The 17,994-nt window shown below is 44.3% G+C and overlaps 1 protein-coding gene across 6 annotated transcripts in view; it reads right to left on the bottom strand.

The window, feature by feature from the left end:
- The window catches only part of GLIS3 (GLIS family zinc finger 3), a 540,949-nt gene that overhangs the window by 416,121 nt on the left and 106,834 nt on the right, over positions 1–17,994 (bottom strand). For 4 of the 6 annotated variants that reach the window (XM_042913530.1, XM_042913526.1, XM_042913529.1 and 1 more), the window contains exon 2: positions 11,962–12,448. The exons of the other annotated variants lie outside the window; for them this stretch is intronic. In XM_042913530.1, the coding sequence (XP_042769464.1) occupies positions 11,962–12,349 (388 nt within the window). In that variant the 5' untranslated portion in view covers positions 12,350–12,448. The remainder of the gene's footprint in view (positions 1–11,961; positions 12,449–17,994) is intronic. 6 annotated transcript variants of the gene reach the window in all.

The following is a 17,994-nucleotide window of genomic DNA, read 5'->3' as shown; positions in this document are numbered from 1 at the left end:
CTCCCTGACTCGTCCAGACAGAACACAGCAGGACAGTTGAGACACGAGACCCTGGGGTCAGAAAGAAACTGCATTCACTTCCCTGCTTCCACACCTACGAGCCATGTGACTGCTGCTAAGTTACTCTACTTCTCCAAGTCTTTGGTTTCCTGATCTAATGACACAGGGGGCTGCTAGGAGAATGAAGAGAACTCTGAGCTCCAGGGCCATCACTGGAGGCCTTCCAGATGGCGCCCCAGTTGTGTGGCCCAGGAGCTCTGCTTAACGCAGCAGGCAGACCAGAGGAAGGGCTCAAAAGTTAGCCTTTACCGTATCTTTCTTTTTTACGTCACGTTCCCTACCTGATTGTCACCAAAGCCACTGTCTTCAGCAAGTGAGGAGGGGCACTTTCAACACAAATTGATACAAACACCCGAGACCATCTATTTGTGAGTGGTTTTTCTGCTTCAGCTCACTCTACTTTTCAAAATAAATATATGCCAGGCACTACACCACCACATGTAGTAAAAATTATGGCAGAAATATTGTGTCTTTCAGGAAATCATTCTCAACGGCCAAGAACCTAGCCTTCCGAAGCAAGCATTGTACCAAAAGACCAAACAAAATCCTACAGAAGTACACAGGGCTCTGGAGTCAGTGGGACATGGGGTAAAATCTTGGTCAAGTTTCTTATTCTTCCTAAGCCCCTCTTTTCTCATATTTTCAAGGGGATACTTCATAGGGTTGGGAAGGATTAAAGTAAGATACGCAAAGGCAAGAACTAAAAGAAGTGCTAAATAATTGCTAACTTCTTTCCAACTCTAGAATAAAAAACTGAAGTGCTAAGTACTTGCTAGCTTATTTCCAACTCTAGAATAGCCAGGAACTAATTAATGTATTCTACTTAATAATATACTAATAATCACCCAACGGCCCCAAGAAAAAATGTTGCTATTAATTAACTTAAATGGGTCTAATCTTGTCAAGTAGGTTGGACCACTTTACCTTAATGCAGTTGGGTAAGATTCTGCACCTAAATGCCATTAAACCTCCCCCTCAATGCAGGGTGGCCCTGCACTCTAGCTCATCCAGGATAGTCCTGGCCATAAGTATTAATAGGGCCCCATTTCTCTCTTGAAAGTCTCCTGGTTTGGATAATAAATTATAGGATCAGCTTCCCTAAATAAAGAAAAAATTTTAGATGAAAGATACACTTCTACAATTTGTTATTTTGCATCAATGTTTGTTTACTGTGGTTAATGATAATGTAAGTTTTTTCCGTCCAGCCTTTGAGGCAAACTGAAAACAAGACAATTCAGGGCTCTATATCTACATACCAAGTAGCTTTTCAGACTGCCCAGACTCGGGAGTTATGACTGGGCTGTCAGCCTTTGTTTCACAGGATAAGTCGCACGAACGAACAGAGTGGCAGGACAGGGCCATCCCACTCAGCAGCGCTTGCTGTGGTTTATGGAGGCCCGCACAGCCCCACACTGACAGACAATCGGGGAGCAGAGTAAAAGGGACGCTTCTGGCACTCTGCGGTATAAAATGCACTCTCACGCTTACCATCCAATGTGACTCTCAAAAGCAAACACCATTTTCTACCCCCCCATCTCACAAGCTGCCTGCTGCCTGCCACACAACTGGGGGACACCTGGAAAGCCGATGCATTTGCTCACAAGTTCCCTGAAGCTCACCTTCTCTCTACCTGAGATCCCCAGAACTTGCCTGCCTCAGTGTCTTGACCCTCGCTTGCCACCCACTACCATGGATTCGAAGACCAATTCTGGGCCTTCTCCCCCATTGTGAGCCCTGCCCCCTACCTCCATCCATTACGTCCAGCTTTGTTCATCGGCATCGTGAAACCAAAGCCAAAGATGAGACGCTCCCTGGCCACACTCCTCCTCAAGGCTACGTGGCCAGGTCTACCCTCTGCCTAGACCCTGCCCGTTTGGAAAGAGGGATAAAACTTCACTCGCCACTCCATTTTACACATGAAGAAACCGAGGCAGGGTAGACAAGTGGCTTCCCCGAGGTCACACGCCAGCCGTACTTGAAGAGGAGCGTGGGTCTTCTGAGTCCAGGGTCCACCGTGTTTCTCCTCCAACAGTGCTTCTCAAGTTTCAGTGTGTACTCACAAGGTCAGCTACATAATCGGCAGAGATCGGTGAAAATGAAAATGAAAATGAAAATGAAAATGAAAATGAAAATGAAAATGAAAATGTTGGGTCCCTTGTACAAAAAGCAGGAGAAAATGACCCTCTATTCTTGTCTAGTCCCTCTCTTGACTGGCCATGGTTTTGTTTTCTGGTTTTGAGGGGGGAGGGGGGTTGTTTTTCGTTTTGGTTTGTTTTTTTTTTTTTTTTTTTCTGCTATTTACCACTTCTGCATGGGGAGTTATCCAGAACCTCACATGGGATGGGGCATCCTGAGCACATGTACCCAGCCCTGACCTCCCCACACTCATGGCCGGGTCCCTGGAGGTAGAGGGCAGCAGTGGGTACCGGGTGGGGGCAGGGGAGCCAGCAGCTGTCCTGGCAGCATGTGGGACCACACATGCATGAACGGAGACTCCAGGCACCCCGCACGTGCTCCAGCGTCCCATCGGGTTTCACTTACAACGCACAGCTTCAAAGATAAAATCAGTAAGAATGTCAAGACAGCGATCACAGAGCACTGAAGTCCAAGCACGGGGCGCTCCTTCCGAGCTCGGGCCCCTGGACAGTCACTGCTCACGCGGCCAGGACACTGGTCTTGTGCTGGATCCTGTTAAAAGGCACAATCTGAAGAAGTCAGTCTGGGGTGGCCCTGAAACTGCGTTCCTAACCTGGTCGTCAAGGATTTGGACTATCCTTGGACAGCAAGGTCCCACACCACAGGTCTCATTTTTCACCTTGCTTATTATGTCAGAGCCAATTACAGGCCTTCTATTTCCTTCATTATTCAAATAAGGCAGCCATAAAAGTAGGTATTAAACACAAGTCACCATCCATTGTATCCTTAAGTTTTGATGGGTCAGAATTAGCAAATCTATTCTTATCCATGACATCCTCCTGCCTGGGGTTCAAAGACGTCACAGAGGTGTGCAAAGCGACCTCTGCAGGTACTGATGTCACTCAGGCGGCCCTCACGCAAACACGGCCTGATTCCTGCCCAGGGAGACAATGCCCCCCACCTCCTCCACGCTCAGAAGGGCCTATTATTGGAAATCGTCAAGTACAAGATGGAAAGGGCAGCTGAACGGCAGTGAGTTTTACAGGGGTGCTTGTTCACGAAGGCAGCAACCAGAAACTCTGAGGGAGAGGGGAACAGGGTTTCTCAGAACTCCTGTGGCAGGAGCTCTCACACCGTGGAGGCCTACCAGGCATCAACCCGCGCACAGTACGCAGAGGATGAGATCGCCAGCAAACTGAGCCTCAGGCTCTTAATCCCTAAAATGGGGCCGGTCACACCTGCCCTGCCCCTTAGGATGGAAGCTTCGCTCAAATCATAGGGGACCATCAATATGCAAGTTTGTGAACTCTAAAGCACCGTGCAAGTGCAAAAGCTGTGCAAAAGCACCGTGCAAAAGCTGTTACTATTTAGCAGTCTTAGAAAATGCTACAGCGGATGCTATATTCCAGCTTTGCATTCTACAGTATCAGAGGCACTTCAAGGGGGCAGGGAGTGCTAATGGAATACGTTCTTTTAAAGGGGGAATATCGTGGGATTGACAAATCACTTTTATAACTAGAACAAACCATGCCTGCTGTTCAGTAATACTTGGAAATCCATCATCAATTTGATTTACACGCTGCAACAATAAATCACACAAAGTATAGATTGTGTGCCCAAAGAGGAAACAAAAGTAACCACGGTGTTTCACCTGTGCTGTTGGCGAGGCGAAATGAAAACCCTGGCTACCTCAACTGGAATAATGCCTTTGGTCTCTGGCTGGTTTGGTTATTTCTGGAACCTTTTATGGAATATTAACTTTATTTGCTCTAATTCTACAGGAAGCCACATTGGAAGTGCAAGGAAATACAAGTGATTAAAAAGCAGAAGTGAAAAAAAAAAAAAAGTAACCAAGTATTTTGCCCCAACTTTCATTAGCGAATGTATCAATCAATATATCAATGCATAGAATTAACTGATTGATAGATCAATCTATCAATGCATTGAATTAACTGATTGAATGCATCAATCAATATATCGATGCATCTCTTCAAAAATGCAAGACCCCATTTGCTATTCTTAACCCAGCGCTAACATAACAACATTCGACATGATTCACTCACTGCTGTCAGCAGAATTTTTTTTTCATGGTTTGTCCAGGAATAAACATAAGTGAAGGAATGATACAGGAAAGTAACATTTTAAATCAGTGGCAGCATTTTAAAATTTATAATGTGGCGGTGGGGAAAAAATATGAAGCTAACTGACCCACTAAGGAATCAAGCAGTAACGTAAGCTCCGGGTTATAACCAATTGAATTAGCAAATCACAAACAGCAAAAAATCAAAATAAAATCTGATGTATTATTTAAAGTACAACTAGTCTCTAGACCTCCCAGGTTCACACATTTAAAGAAAAAAAAAAAACAGGTCTTTACAAGAGACACCAACCTTAAGTTATACAAAAGAGTTTTCTAATCCCAATTAGTGTCCTTTGTTGATATTATTCTGCTTTTTCTGACCAACAATAATGAATAACCCACAAGCGCTAATAAATAACTAACTCCCTTTGTCTCCAAGGACAGCAGAGCCCAACAAGAAATGTCAGAGGCCCTCAAGTAAAATAAAAAACCTTTACAATGAAAATCTTCCCAATTATATGGTCCTACGGGGACTGCGAATGTGGAGTTGTCTTAAATATTTAAATAGCTGTGTCAAATGTGCTTAAAGTGAGGATCATAAAGCTGATTTCCCAGATGCTTTGAAAAATGCATTTCCACCAGTCTAATTACAATCCATAACTATGAAACAGCAAGTAGGGAGAAATGCCATTACGGGTACAAGATAAGTGAGGTTCTGTACTTCCCAATCTTAGCAGGGCCAGGAGGCGGCCAGCTAGGGAACATCCCGCAGCTCAAGCAGTAGCCCAGATAAATACAAACATTCTCACCTCAGTACATTAAACATTCACATGTAGAAAGAAATCGTTTTTAAAACTAACCTCTACTATCTGAGAAAGGTAAAGCTAACAACACCCTTTTATGGTAGCACAGAGCCAATCAACAGACACACGGACACTGCGGAGAACCAGGGATCCCACTGACGAGTGAATGTGTGACGAAGGGCTCCATTCTGTTGTATCTTAACTGGAACTCGCTACCTTCTTCTGATAGATCTCCTAACTCTGTGCACACACAGGGTCTAGAAGCAAGGGCACCCCAGAGCCAATAAAAGCACGCTATGTCCAGTTTTCCAAATATTTCCCACTAAAAGGGACCCGAGCTTTTTGGAAAAATGGCTGATTCCGAGTCTAGGGCAGGGAAGTAATTATAAGTGGACCTAGAACATCCTGTCACGCGTGAATGCAAGGAAGTGCTTAATGGGAACTTATCAAAAGGCCACACAAACTGGCATGAAGGGGCTCGCACCTGCCAGGGCTGGGACAATTTGAGCATCAAAAAGATAAGTGATGGTAATGAATCACGGCACAGTGGATTTTTAAAAAGAATGCATGAGGTCTAGAGTGACTCTCGGAAAAAAGCAAAGAGAGGAATTCTTCTTGCGAGAAGAATACCAACTAATATGCAGAGAAGGGATACCGGAATCAGAAAATCACCATTAGGCAATTAATAACATGATGACTGCCTCACACAAGCATCACCGATGGAGAACAAGATATCTGCATGATATTATGCATCAGTTTTGAAAGGGGAAGGGTCCACAATGTGGAGATCCTGGGACCCCACCTCAGCCAAATGATCAAAGCAGCATCACAAACACCAGGATACATGAGCCTTCCGGGCTCCTGGTGTGATGCACCAGGGCCGGCACAAACACCCTGTGTAGTCCTCCTGCCGGAAATGTTGAACCAGAACCTGATCACAAAGAGATGATTACACAGCCAAACTGGGAGACAAAACAAGTGACCTGAACTTGAAAATATCGACATGGTCTGCCATGAAACACAAAGGCAAGACAGGGGCAGAGGGCCATTCTAGAAAAAAGGAGACTAAAGAGACATGACAACCAAATGCAACGCAGGATTCCTGACTGGATGCGGGACCAAAGGAAAAGAACGGCTAACAGAGGACACATAGGTTACAAGTGGGGGGAAAAACAGTATGACACGTAAAATAAAACATAAAATAACGTTATAAAAATTGCTCTGAATATGAGCTTAAACATGTATTCTATTTTAAGATGTAACTATATACAAGCGATACTACTGGATCAAAGGTAAATTCCTTGGTCATGAGTAACGTATTCTGGCTGTAAACGTGAAAGACACCTGCTAAGGAATTTGGGGGTGAAGTGTCAGAATGCCTGCAGCTTATTTCCAAGTGGTTCAACCTGCTTGAGGAAGAGAAAGAGAAAGGTAGCAAATGCTGAAAGCGAAAGGCGAGGTAATAGAACATAATACAAAATAAGATAAAATCTAACTTTTTTTAGAAAGATAAATTCAGGAGAAGAGAAGGAGTCTTATTTATGAAGGGAGTTACCTAGGACTAAGTAGGAATAGTTGGGCGGGGCTCCTGTGGGTGTGATTTGGGAGAACTTGTCCGTTCCTCCTTTTGCCTTTTGTCCTCCTTCCCCCCCAACCCCACCCGCAACCCCCTACACCCTTCTCGGAAGACAGACTCCAGGGCAAGAGCAGGGAAAGTTGGGGGGAAGCACCACGATCGTGGGCCCGACATCCCTGAGCTTCTGACCATGCGGAGTACCACCTGCCCGGCTGCTCTTTGTGCGAGAAAAATTAACTCCTGTGACAGAGGCTCCCACAACGTTCTCGGTTCGTGGCACTCTCAGTGTCTCAGTAATTTTCTCATGGTGCCTCCAGGCCAAAAGGAACACCGAACACTACCCTTTATTAAGATGTTAAGTGTCAACAACTTAATAGTATTTATGTACTAACAACTTATTAGCTGTTTGAAAAAAATAATACGCATACTATTAAGAATAAAAGTACCTTGGGGCGCCGGGGTGGCTCAGTCGGTTAAGTGTCCGACTTTGGCTCAGGCATTGATCTCACGGTTTGTGGTTCGAGCCCCGCATGGGCATCTGTGCTGACAGCTCGGATTCTGTGTCTGCCTCTCTCTCTGCTCCTCCCCTGCTCGTGCGCTCGCTCGCTCTCTCCTCTCTCTCTCAAAAATAAATAAATACTAATAAAATTGTTAAAAAATAAAAGTACCTTTATTTCATTCTTAAACGGACACTGCTACTGATGGGATGTGCACTCCGCTGATGCCCTCTGAATACCACAGCTCTCAGAATTGGCTCGAATACCATCACCTTCAGCTCCTCCTCAATCCACACGGATTTTCACTTAGTACTTGCTTGTTTTTATTATGATAAAATACACCTAACATAAAATTGACCACCTTAACCATTTTTGTTTTGTTTTAAAGTTTATTTATTTAAGTAATCTTTCCCCCCCAACGTGGGGCTCAAACTCACAACCTCAAGATCAAGAGTCACTCACCACTGACTGAGCCAGCCAGATGCCCCCCCGCCACGTGAAACAGTTGTGTTTATTTATTTATTTATTTGAGAGAGAGCACACGTGGGGGAGGAGCAGAGAGAGAAAGAGAGAGAGGTGGAGTAGCAGGGGAGGGAGGATACCAAGCAGGCTCCACACGGTCAGCACAGAGCCCAACGCGGAGCTCGAACCGATGAACTGTGGGATCATGACCTGAGCTGAAGTCGGACACTTAACTGGGCCCCCCAGGAGCCCCTTAACCATTTTTAAGGGTGTATTTAGTGCATTCACACTGCTGTGCAAGCATCAGTGTGCATCTCCAGAACTCCCCATCGCCCCTCCCTCCAGTCCACAGCAACCACCAGCCTACTTTCTGTCTCTGTGATTTCACTCTCCTAGGAACCTCGTACAAGAACGACTATATAGCATCTATCTTTTTGTGCCTGGCATGATTCACTCAGCATCGTGTCTTCAAGGTTCGTCCATGTTGTACTGGGTGCCAGAATTTCCTTCCTTTTTGAGGCTGAAGAATATTCCGTTGTGCGCATGAGACATAACGTACTGTTTATCCATTCATTCGCCTCCACTTCGGCTGCTCCCACCTTTTGGCCCACCGAGCGCCGGCTCTGTCATCACAACTCCTGAAAGGGTAGCTTTGCAAAGATAGGACACCACTAGAAGCAGCACGGGCAATCTCACGTTCAAAGTCTGAACCTCCTCAAGCTAGCAGTTTGCCTGGTGTCCAAAGGACGCCACATATTCTCTGTTTCCCTCAACAGTAAACATACCCCACGGTGCCCCGAGTTTGCTGGGTACTCCAGTGCCCTTGGCACACGACCTGAGAACCACGCTCTGTGATGGGAAAGCCACCGTTACCTGAGTCTTCAGTTGAGTGGAACTTACTCCTTAAGTAACATAGACACTACAATTAAGTTTATATTTCTTACAAGGCTCCCACTAGATACGGCCTGGAGTCAGATATGTGTTTGTGTGGCAATCCTTAGGGAATGTATTTTCTGTACAAAGTTCTGCTGGATTCCTGAGAGATGGTAGAGTCAGTCTCAAGGCCTAGAAAGTGTGTTTTCTTCGCCACCCTGTAAACGGCACTTGGCCCCAAAGTAATGGTACCCCACTGTGACAGTTTTACGTCAACTTCAGCGGGTCATGAGGGGCCCGGATATTTGGTCAGATATCATTATGGGTGCTCCTGTGAGTGTTTTCGGATGCGACGTACATTTAAATCAGTGGACTGAGTAGAAGAGATTGTTCTTCCTAATGCGGATAAACCTCCCCAATCAGTTGAAGGTCTGAAGAGAATAAAAGGCTGACTTTCCACCAGGCAAGAGAGAACTCTTCCCTGAATGACTGCCTTCACACTGGGACGTCAGCATCTTTTCCTGCCTTTGGACTCAAACTGAAACGTTGGTTCTTTGTGGGTATGTTTCACACCTGCTGGCCTTCAGAAAGGGGCTACGCCAGCCATCAGCTTTCCCGGGTCTTCAGCTTGCTGACTCGTCTTCCATTTCTTGGCAACGGTCAGCCTCCACACTCTATTCAGATACAGGTATAGGTACAGACATAGGCAGAGATAGATTTCCTATAGGATCTATTTTGCTAGAGAACCCCCTAACTAATATACCCACAGAGTCACAGGCTCTTTGGTACCTCTCTCTCTGGGTCATGACAATGTCAATAACGCATAAGAAAGCGATGACAAATCCCGGGAGAGATGTCGACCTCAAGTTTATCACACCATTCCATCACATCATCCCCAGGGCTAAAACCCTTCTGCAACTCGCAGAGGGTCAAGGTAGATCCGAACTCCTCAGCACACCATTCATAACCTTTATCTGGCCTCTGCTTATTCCTGTCCCAGTCTCATCTCCTACCACAGTCTGTACACTCCCCAGGACTCCCCATTGCCCCTGTAGAATCAGGCAGAAGTTAATGAAATGCACCATGATCTCTCTCTCCAGGTTTTGAGGGTGTTTGTCTCTCTATCCAGAATAGGTTCCGGACGGCATCCCTCGCACACATACCTACACATGTGCACAGACGCACACACGCGTGCACACACACACGACATACAATCTGCATGACTGCAAGGCTAGCTACTTATCCTTCAGGTTCCGCCCAGATATCCTACTCTCCTCCCAGATCCACTCATCGAGCACAGGCTGGGAACCCTCCAAATGTGGCCCTAGTGCCCTCCGTGTATCGCTACCAGAGCCCGAATTGTGCTTTAACTGCCCATTCATTTGTCTGAATTCTAACTCCTTGAGGGCCGGACTGTGTCCCACTGGCTACCGTAACCCTAGGACAGTGGCTCACCTACAGTACATGCTCAATAATTCTCTGTTGAGTAAACGACTGGATGGAGTTCAAACGGTCCAGGACACCATCTTCAACCAGTTATTGGCTTAGCTTAGGAACTGTCAACTGAGATCTGAAAGAGACACATTCAGCCACCGCTGGCACCATCTAGAGTGGCATCCAAGCTACCGAGGCCAGAAAGGATGGTAACACGGCTGTCCTCAACCCCTGGCCCATGCTCATGCACACCCCATCCATGCACATCCAAAACAGATGCCACGAGCTCAGAAGCTGTGCAAGGAGCCAGAAAGTTAAAAAGAGGAGACTTAGGGGCGGGGGGGGGGGGGTGGGGAGGGAGGCAGGTAAACTAATGCTTACATTTTACCTGAGTTCCAGGATGTATTAACCCTGAGAGTTCACTGTCCCTGGATTACTTGAAGCATTTTTCCTAAACCATGAGTACACTTATAACCACTTCTGCTCACTATCAAAGTAACATCCCCAAACTCCTGACCAGCTGGCAATGCTGAAGTCACTTCTACTTCCTAGACCTTAGTTCCTGTATCAGTCAATTAACAGTAGCGTCCGGCTCAGGGCCGCCATGAGGAATAACTGAGATCGTATATTGGAAGTCTTCGACATATTGGAAGACTTCGATGATCGTCGCCAGTCAGGCTTTCAACACAAGTATAGACGAAAGCAAGCTACGGCATACTAGACCAGCAGGGGCTGAAAGATTTTACTAGGTCTCGGCCCCTGAAAACCCAAGCACGTGAGCTTGACATCAAGGAACATAGCTTGTCACACCAGGGACACAGCACCCTGACAACAATGGGGTTTGGATGCAGACCCGGGAGAAGTGTTTCCTATACTCATACTAAACATCAGCAGGTGTAAGAAACAAAACAACCTCAAACCAACCCTAAACCAATAAACAAATAAATAAATAGGAAAAAAGCGACATACGTGTTTCAGGCTTTTCCTTAATCGACCCATTTAGACCATGCGGAGGAGTACGGAGACACCAAAACAACTTTTTGGTTATTTGCCTGATACAAATAATTATTCACCCTAACTGGGTGAGCTATCAGTTAAGTGGGTGAATGGCCACTTGGGCTGCTAGCAATTCCGTTTCGTAGTGCAAACACTTTAAATATAAACATTTAAAACCAAATGCTAAAAATACCTAAAGGAACAGATAATTGTGCTATTTTACATAACAAAGCTGTAGTTCACAGGAGATACACAGTCTTTCTCTTTCTAGCCCAAATACACATCTCATTTGCAATATAACTCATTAAGTCAACACCGGTTTCTAGAGAGAGTGTTTCATTCAAATAATCTGCTATTCTCCAACAATTATTCTTTCATTTCAAATGCACATTAACCAAATACTGCTAAATTAAAAGCACATTCTCTCCGCATTTCAATTAACCAAGTTTTCCAGTTCTCTACAAGCCCCAACACATACCCCTTCACTTTCTCTTCCAGCTTTCTCCACTCTTGTCACCGGCTTTGTTACAAAACTTACGGGTTCTGCTCTAGGAATAATTTTTTATCATTGCTATGTACTAATTCTTCACTTTATTGGCTATTAAAATCTCTCCTCTTTTATCCTTTTCTTTCCAAACCTGTCTTCTGGCACCCGACTAGCACAATGACCCTTCTGGCCGCCCCCCGCCACCTTCCACGGCCTTCGGCATCCAGCCCCTTTGTGTGTCCAGAGGGCAGGATCTCTCTCAAGTCACCCTTACACCTTCCACTGCCCACCCACCCTCATCCATGTTGCTGATCTGCCTCGCCTTCCACTCTGCTTCACGGTCCCACAAGGTGTCACGTTTGCCACTGTCGCCTCCGCACCCTCACACGCACATCCACACCCACCCCCTGGCCAAGTAAGCTACCTACTGTGAGACCATCAGCTCTGACCCTGACACTCAATCACGTATTTTTCCATATGATCTGCTGGCAGAGGAGGAACCGGGGGGAGAAAAAACTAGTTTCCACTCGTAAAAGATCCCAGAAAGACAATCCTACCTTTCCCAGGATTTGGAGGAAAAGGACTTCCAAACTCCTGATGCTTTGGCTTTAAAGTGTGTGGCCCTGACATGCCTCCAGCCTGGGTGACCTGGAATCGTGGCTTCCCATTGGTGAGCACTTGTCTCCGGGGGCTCAAGGCGGGCAGACGGAGGGGGCTCTCGGCCACGCTGCTCTGAGGAGCCAGCCCTCCTCCCGAGGGCATCTTGAGATGCAGGCTGTCAGCAAGGCTTCCGATGGCAGAGCTCAACGTGCTGCCACAGGACGAGGGGCCAGGAGTCCCAGAGTGGGCTCGGATGGGAGGAATGTGTTGGCCACTGACCATCCCAGGCCCCTGCGGGCTTCCTGATGTCCGGTGGAGACTCATGCTGCATGACCTTCCATTCATTCTGGAAAAACCCGTGGCCAGGATGGTCAAGTATCCAATGGAACTAATGAGTCCTTTCAGGCAAAGTCCAATAAGTTATCCATGGTGTGGGTTATTAGCCTGTTTAAAAAAATAAATGCAGGCATTTTTAAAGGTAAAAATGAAAATAAGTCACAGTGAATTTTCAACCTGTGTAGCATTCACATAAGGCGGAAAAGAAGCACTCTTAGCAAAACAGCCTTTTATGCAAGGCAGGGTCATCCAATGCATGGTTCATTGGCAGGCACTCTCCCTTCCTGCATTCACGGTAGACGTGGGTTATGGATCACTGCGTTGTTGTGTTTACCACTGAGCCCTTCTCAATACAGGGCTCTTGGCAACTACAACCAATCAACTGGTGCCAGCTTACAGGATGAAACTTATTTTGCTCCCCAGAGGATCTGTCCATCCTAGTTCACTTCTGCTACAGTGAGTCTTAGGAAACCCAAAGCATCACCTCATGAGCTATGAGACCAATGCTTCAACGTTTCCAGGAAACAAACCAAAGATATGGCCTCTGAAAAGGATGTCAAACCACCTCTGATTTTTACTGTAAGAGCAAAGTTTTCACAGTCCCTGGATTTACAAAAGATAAAAATGTGGGCCTGGGATTCTCGCAAAGACGTCCTATGCCCATATATCCAAACACAGCAACATGATGATTCTGAGTTACGGGGATGGCAAAAGAATCGACCTCACCATACCCTCACCTTCTATGAAGGCCCTAGAAAAGGAAAAAGTCTGTGCAAAACACTTTATGGAAAGCATAACAAAAGAAGAGCCCTTCTAACGGTAAGTATGTCCACCATACTCCACATACAGTACATCAGCCATTCACCACCCCTTTCCTCAAGCAGCAAAGAGAGAACCAAGGACTGATAAGACCACAGGACGTCATTACGCATCTGTGCATCGTAAGGTCAGTGCTCTCTGCTTCCAAATCTTTAGAAAAGGCCATTCCCTGCCTTGATCTGTAACAGCTCTCCGAAATGTACACAGACTCAATGAGGTGATTAAGTGTCACTACTCCAAATGAGTGACAGACACAGTCACCATCTGCATTCTTTTCCACAGACAGGATAGTCATGAAAAGGAGCCGAAGCTGAACAAATGCAGGAAACAGGACTGAGTGCAAAGCAGCAGTGGTCAGATATTCTCAACTGGATGATTCCTGCTTTTTCTATACGATCCACTCAGTGTCTTAGACAAGTATTTCCAACCAAATCCTAAATGAGTGGCTCCATTGGTCATCTAGGGCAGAACATCACATAGAGAAAACTCTCTACAAAGAGTTTTTTTTTTCTTTGATCCTTTTAGAAAATCAAAAATACTTGATTTTCAAGGCAAGCACTCTCTGTGCCCTCCGACTTATGTGTTCCCATATGTTGAAAAACTTCAAAAATTATTAACAATACAACATTTGGAAAGTTTTCCTCATCCTTACCAATTTTCTACCTTATGAAGAATTCCAGGGATGCCAGGGTGGCTCAGTCGGTTAAGTGTCCGACTTCAGCTCAGGTCATGATCTTATGGTTGGTGGGTTCGAGCCATACATTGGGCTCCGTGCTGACAGCTCAGAGCCCGCTTCCCGTCTTCTGTCCCCCCTCTCTCTGCCCCTCGCACACGTGCATTTCTCTCTCTCAAAAAATAAGTATTGAAAAAAAAAAAAAAAGAATTCTATTAGTCTAAGGCACCCAGGTGGCTCAGTTGTTAAGCGTCCAACTCTTCATTTCAGCTCAGGTCATGATCTCACAGTTCAAGAGATCAAGCCCCACATCAGGCTCTGTGCTGACAGTGTGGAGCCTGCTTGCAATCCTCTCTCTCTCTCTCTCTCTCTCTCTCTCAAAAATAAATAAACATTAGAAAAAAAGAATTCTGTCACATTTCATACTACCAAGCCAAGCATTCTTGAGAAATCCTCTGATATCTAACTCCCGCCCTTCCCTCCATTACAGTCCCCAAGAATGGACAAGTAAATCCAGCTTACCCAAACCTTATCATTTAAGTTGTTTTATGGAACAATAAGAAATGAACCCCGGTATCAAACTGGTTGTAAGATGTTGGTTTTTCACGTTGGAAAACTTCTAATGCGTTTTCTGCTGTGTCCATTTAAAAAGAACTCCAGTGTATTATCTTCCGGTCTATTGATTCCTGGGTTGATTATGAGCAAGAGTCATTTGATGTCTCTGTGCTTTGCCAAAGGATATTGGCCATCTATTCTCCACTAATTCATAAAATAGCGGGGGCGCCTGGGTGGCTCAGTCGGTTAAGCGTCCGACTTCGGCTCAGGTCACGATCTCACAGTCCGTGGGTTCGAGCCCCGTGTCGGGCTCTGTGCTGATATCTCGGAGCCCAGAGCCTGCTTCGGATTCTGTGTCTCCCTCTACTCTCTGCCCCTCCCCTGCTCATGCTCTCTGTCTCAAAAATAAATAAAAAACATTAAAAAATATATTTAAAAAAGTAGTGTTTTCTGAGTACTCTGAACCCTGCAGAAGAGAGCCCTCATTCAGTACCAACCTAAATAAATAAATCAAAGTATACATATGTTGTACTGGCAATTTGTTGAAAATACGGAATCATCCAACATGACTGGCATTGAGTCACTATGAGTCCATGTGACCAGTGTCTGAAGATTTGCAGACTATGCCCATTTCCAGGTTTTTAAAAATAAAGGAGTCATTTCTTTGGCAGCAATATCACACGCAAGCAGGAATTCTCATCAAATATCTGAATAAAAACACATAAGTAGGTGCTTAGTATTGGGTCAGATCATCAAAAAGGTCAGTGTGCAGGAAAAATAAAGCATTAAGAAGTTAATTAAGTATCAGACACTCATACTTGCCTGTCAACCTGGACTTTCATTTTATTTTATTTATAAACTGTGCCCCTGTTTTAAATCACTTTAGGTTGGAAGTAACAACAATAACAAAAAATGCACTTAAATTTTATTACCAGAAAAGCAACAGCCAGAAAGTAAAGTGGTTGATACCATAAAGAAACGCCAGTGGGGCAGTGGCTTATGAGCTGAGAAAACCAGCCTCAAGTCAAAAATAAACTGTATGTGAAAATATGCTTAATAATCCAGTTTTCACATTAATTATGCCAACAGATTTTTCAAGCATTAGAGACCAGAATTTAAAAATCAATTTTATCTACCGATACCATAAAACTTTATATACTTTTTAGCTAGGCCATATGTTCATTTATAATCCTAGGTCCACTTGGTAACAAAAAAGGAATGAACTGCTAACTTTTAAGAAAGACGCTTCCTCATTGAGTCAGAGTGGGGAAAAAAAAAAAGCACTCAATTAGAAGGCAGGACACCAGAGTTCTACCTGTGGCACATCATTTATAACTTCTTTGGACTCAGAGCTTTCATCCATAAAATAAGGAAGTTGGTCATAATCACTGAGGTCTCTTGAAATTCTGATCTTCAAAATAATTAAGATAAGGAAGATGATCCAACATACCTACTGATGGGGCGCTTGGGTGACTCAGTTGGTTAAGCACCCAACTTGGGCTCAGGCCATGATCTCATGGTTCATGAGTTTGAGCCCCACATCTGGCTCTCTGCTGTCAGCACAGAGCCCAGAGCCCACTTCGGATCTTCTGTCCCCCTCTCTGCCCCTGTCCTGCTTGCGCTCTCTCTCTGTCTGTCTCAAAATAAATAAACTTTAAAAGAAAATACCCACTTATAGAGATCAAGGATAAATATGTAGATTTTATACCTATGACGTTTAAACCGAGGGGACAGGGTAAACATGGAAGCAAAAATAATAATCTCCATCCACTCCATCAAAGCAAGAGCTCGTAGGAGGCTCGCACACCAGCAGTGTGCTGAAAGACAACACTTAAAAGGCAACCTCGAAAAATGGTATCCGGATTAAGTTTGCCTACGCTTTGACGAAAAGTGAAATCATAACTCATCAGTATCAAAATCTAAGTGGCAGGATTCCACTGGTAGAGCATCCTTCTATTTAAAAACTCACTCAAGTTTCCCAGAATTACTTTTTCTTTCATCCTCTATCCAGTACCTTTCCCCAAGGTATCAACAGAAAAAAAAAAAAAAAAAAAAAAGAAGAGAAAGGAAAAGCAAGGAACATCCAAAAGTACAAATTTATGGTATTCTGAATCTGACATATTGATACATTTAGAGTTTTTAATACTCCATCGGTTCAAACAATAAAAATGTTCATTTTGTCAAATGAGTCAACGTGAGTTAATATATTCTTCCTTTGACCACTTTCAAACTCCTAAAACATCCTCCTTTAAGTCAGGTCTAAAAGGAAACTACTTAACTGCTAAGGAAACTCAGCCACAAAACCATTTAATGATTTCACTAGTTTTCTGGAAAAGCTATGACTTTGATCAAAATACAAAATCATGACTCTACCTTCTACCCAAGACTCTAGGCACTGCGGCTCACAGATTAAAAGATTCAACAAATGAAAAGCAATGTTAACTCATCCATTCAAGAGCATTCCAAAAACACGAGTTCCATAATGCCTATTTACAGCCAAGAGCCCTTTCTTAGTAAATATCATTAATAAACTCATCTAGAGTCATAATTCATCTGATGAGCCAGTTAATTATTAATTTTCATACATCATTTCATTTCCTTAGGCTACATTTAGCCTTTGTTACATTTTCCATTCCTTATGCCACAAGCGTTATTCTTACCCCGCACAGAAAACCTGATAATGAGGCACAAAATACTGTCAGCAAACAAACTGCTCCTGAATTGGTTTCTTTATATACATCTAAGCCATCTAAAATAGGGGTTTTATTGATTCTTTTTATTCTTTTCCCTTCAGGTTAATGATTGTATAATTTCATTAACTGCTTTTTCAACGTCTCTGCCTTGATCATTAATAGACCCGAGCTATTCCCCTGCGCTTCTCCGGTTACAGCGTTTGTAGCCTGAAGAATATAGAAATGAAAAGCCTATTGACAGATAATATAAGTTATTCTCATGCACGGTTGCGGTGTGAAGCACATTTTGCAATTCAATCAAGGACAGATAGAGCTGAATGTTCTTAGATCCCAGGAGTTCATTTTAATAAGCAGAATGTACCTTGTCCTAACACAGGTGACTGACTCCTCAGAAAAGACTGTATAAACAAAAACCAATCGTGTAAGTCATTTTATTGGCAACAATATAAACACAGCTATATTAGATGAAACCAATAAATCAAAATTATTCTTGTCTCCAATTTTAACGAGAGGAGAGTGCAAACATGTGCCCGTGAACCTGGAGGATATTATAGAGGAAATGCCTTGGATGTGTACGATATCGTTTCTCTAAATTGGAAGGGAGGGTACTGAATTATGATAAAGTAACCCACAACAAGGGAGGGTTGACTATTTCTGTGGTTTTGTAACTTTATTCAGTGAGACCGACAGATTCACAGACTTCACAACAGAAGTTACACAGGAACAGAGGGGGATGTTTCCACATCAGTGAGACGTGGAACACAAACTTAGGGAGGTTACACCTCGTAACCACCACATATAGACCACACAGTCGTGCAGGCAATGCCAAGGTCTGATGTTGGTAATGCTAAGAATATTAACATATTTATTCTGAACACTAGGATGTACAGATATTACTCAAGCCACATAATCAC

Source organism: Panthera leo, chromosome D4, assembly GCF_018350215.1.
Source record: "Panthera leo isolate Ple1 chromosome D4, P.leo_Ple1_pat1.1, whole genome shotgun sequence".
In the NCBI taxonomy this organism is placed as follows: domain Eukaryota; kingdom Metazoa; phylum Chordata; class Mammalia; order Carnivora; family Felidae; genus Panthera; species Panthera leo.
This window is presented reverse-complemented; position numbering and strand designations above follow the sequence as displayed.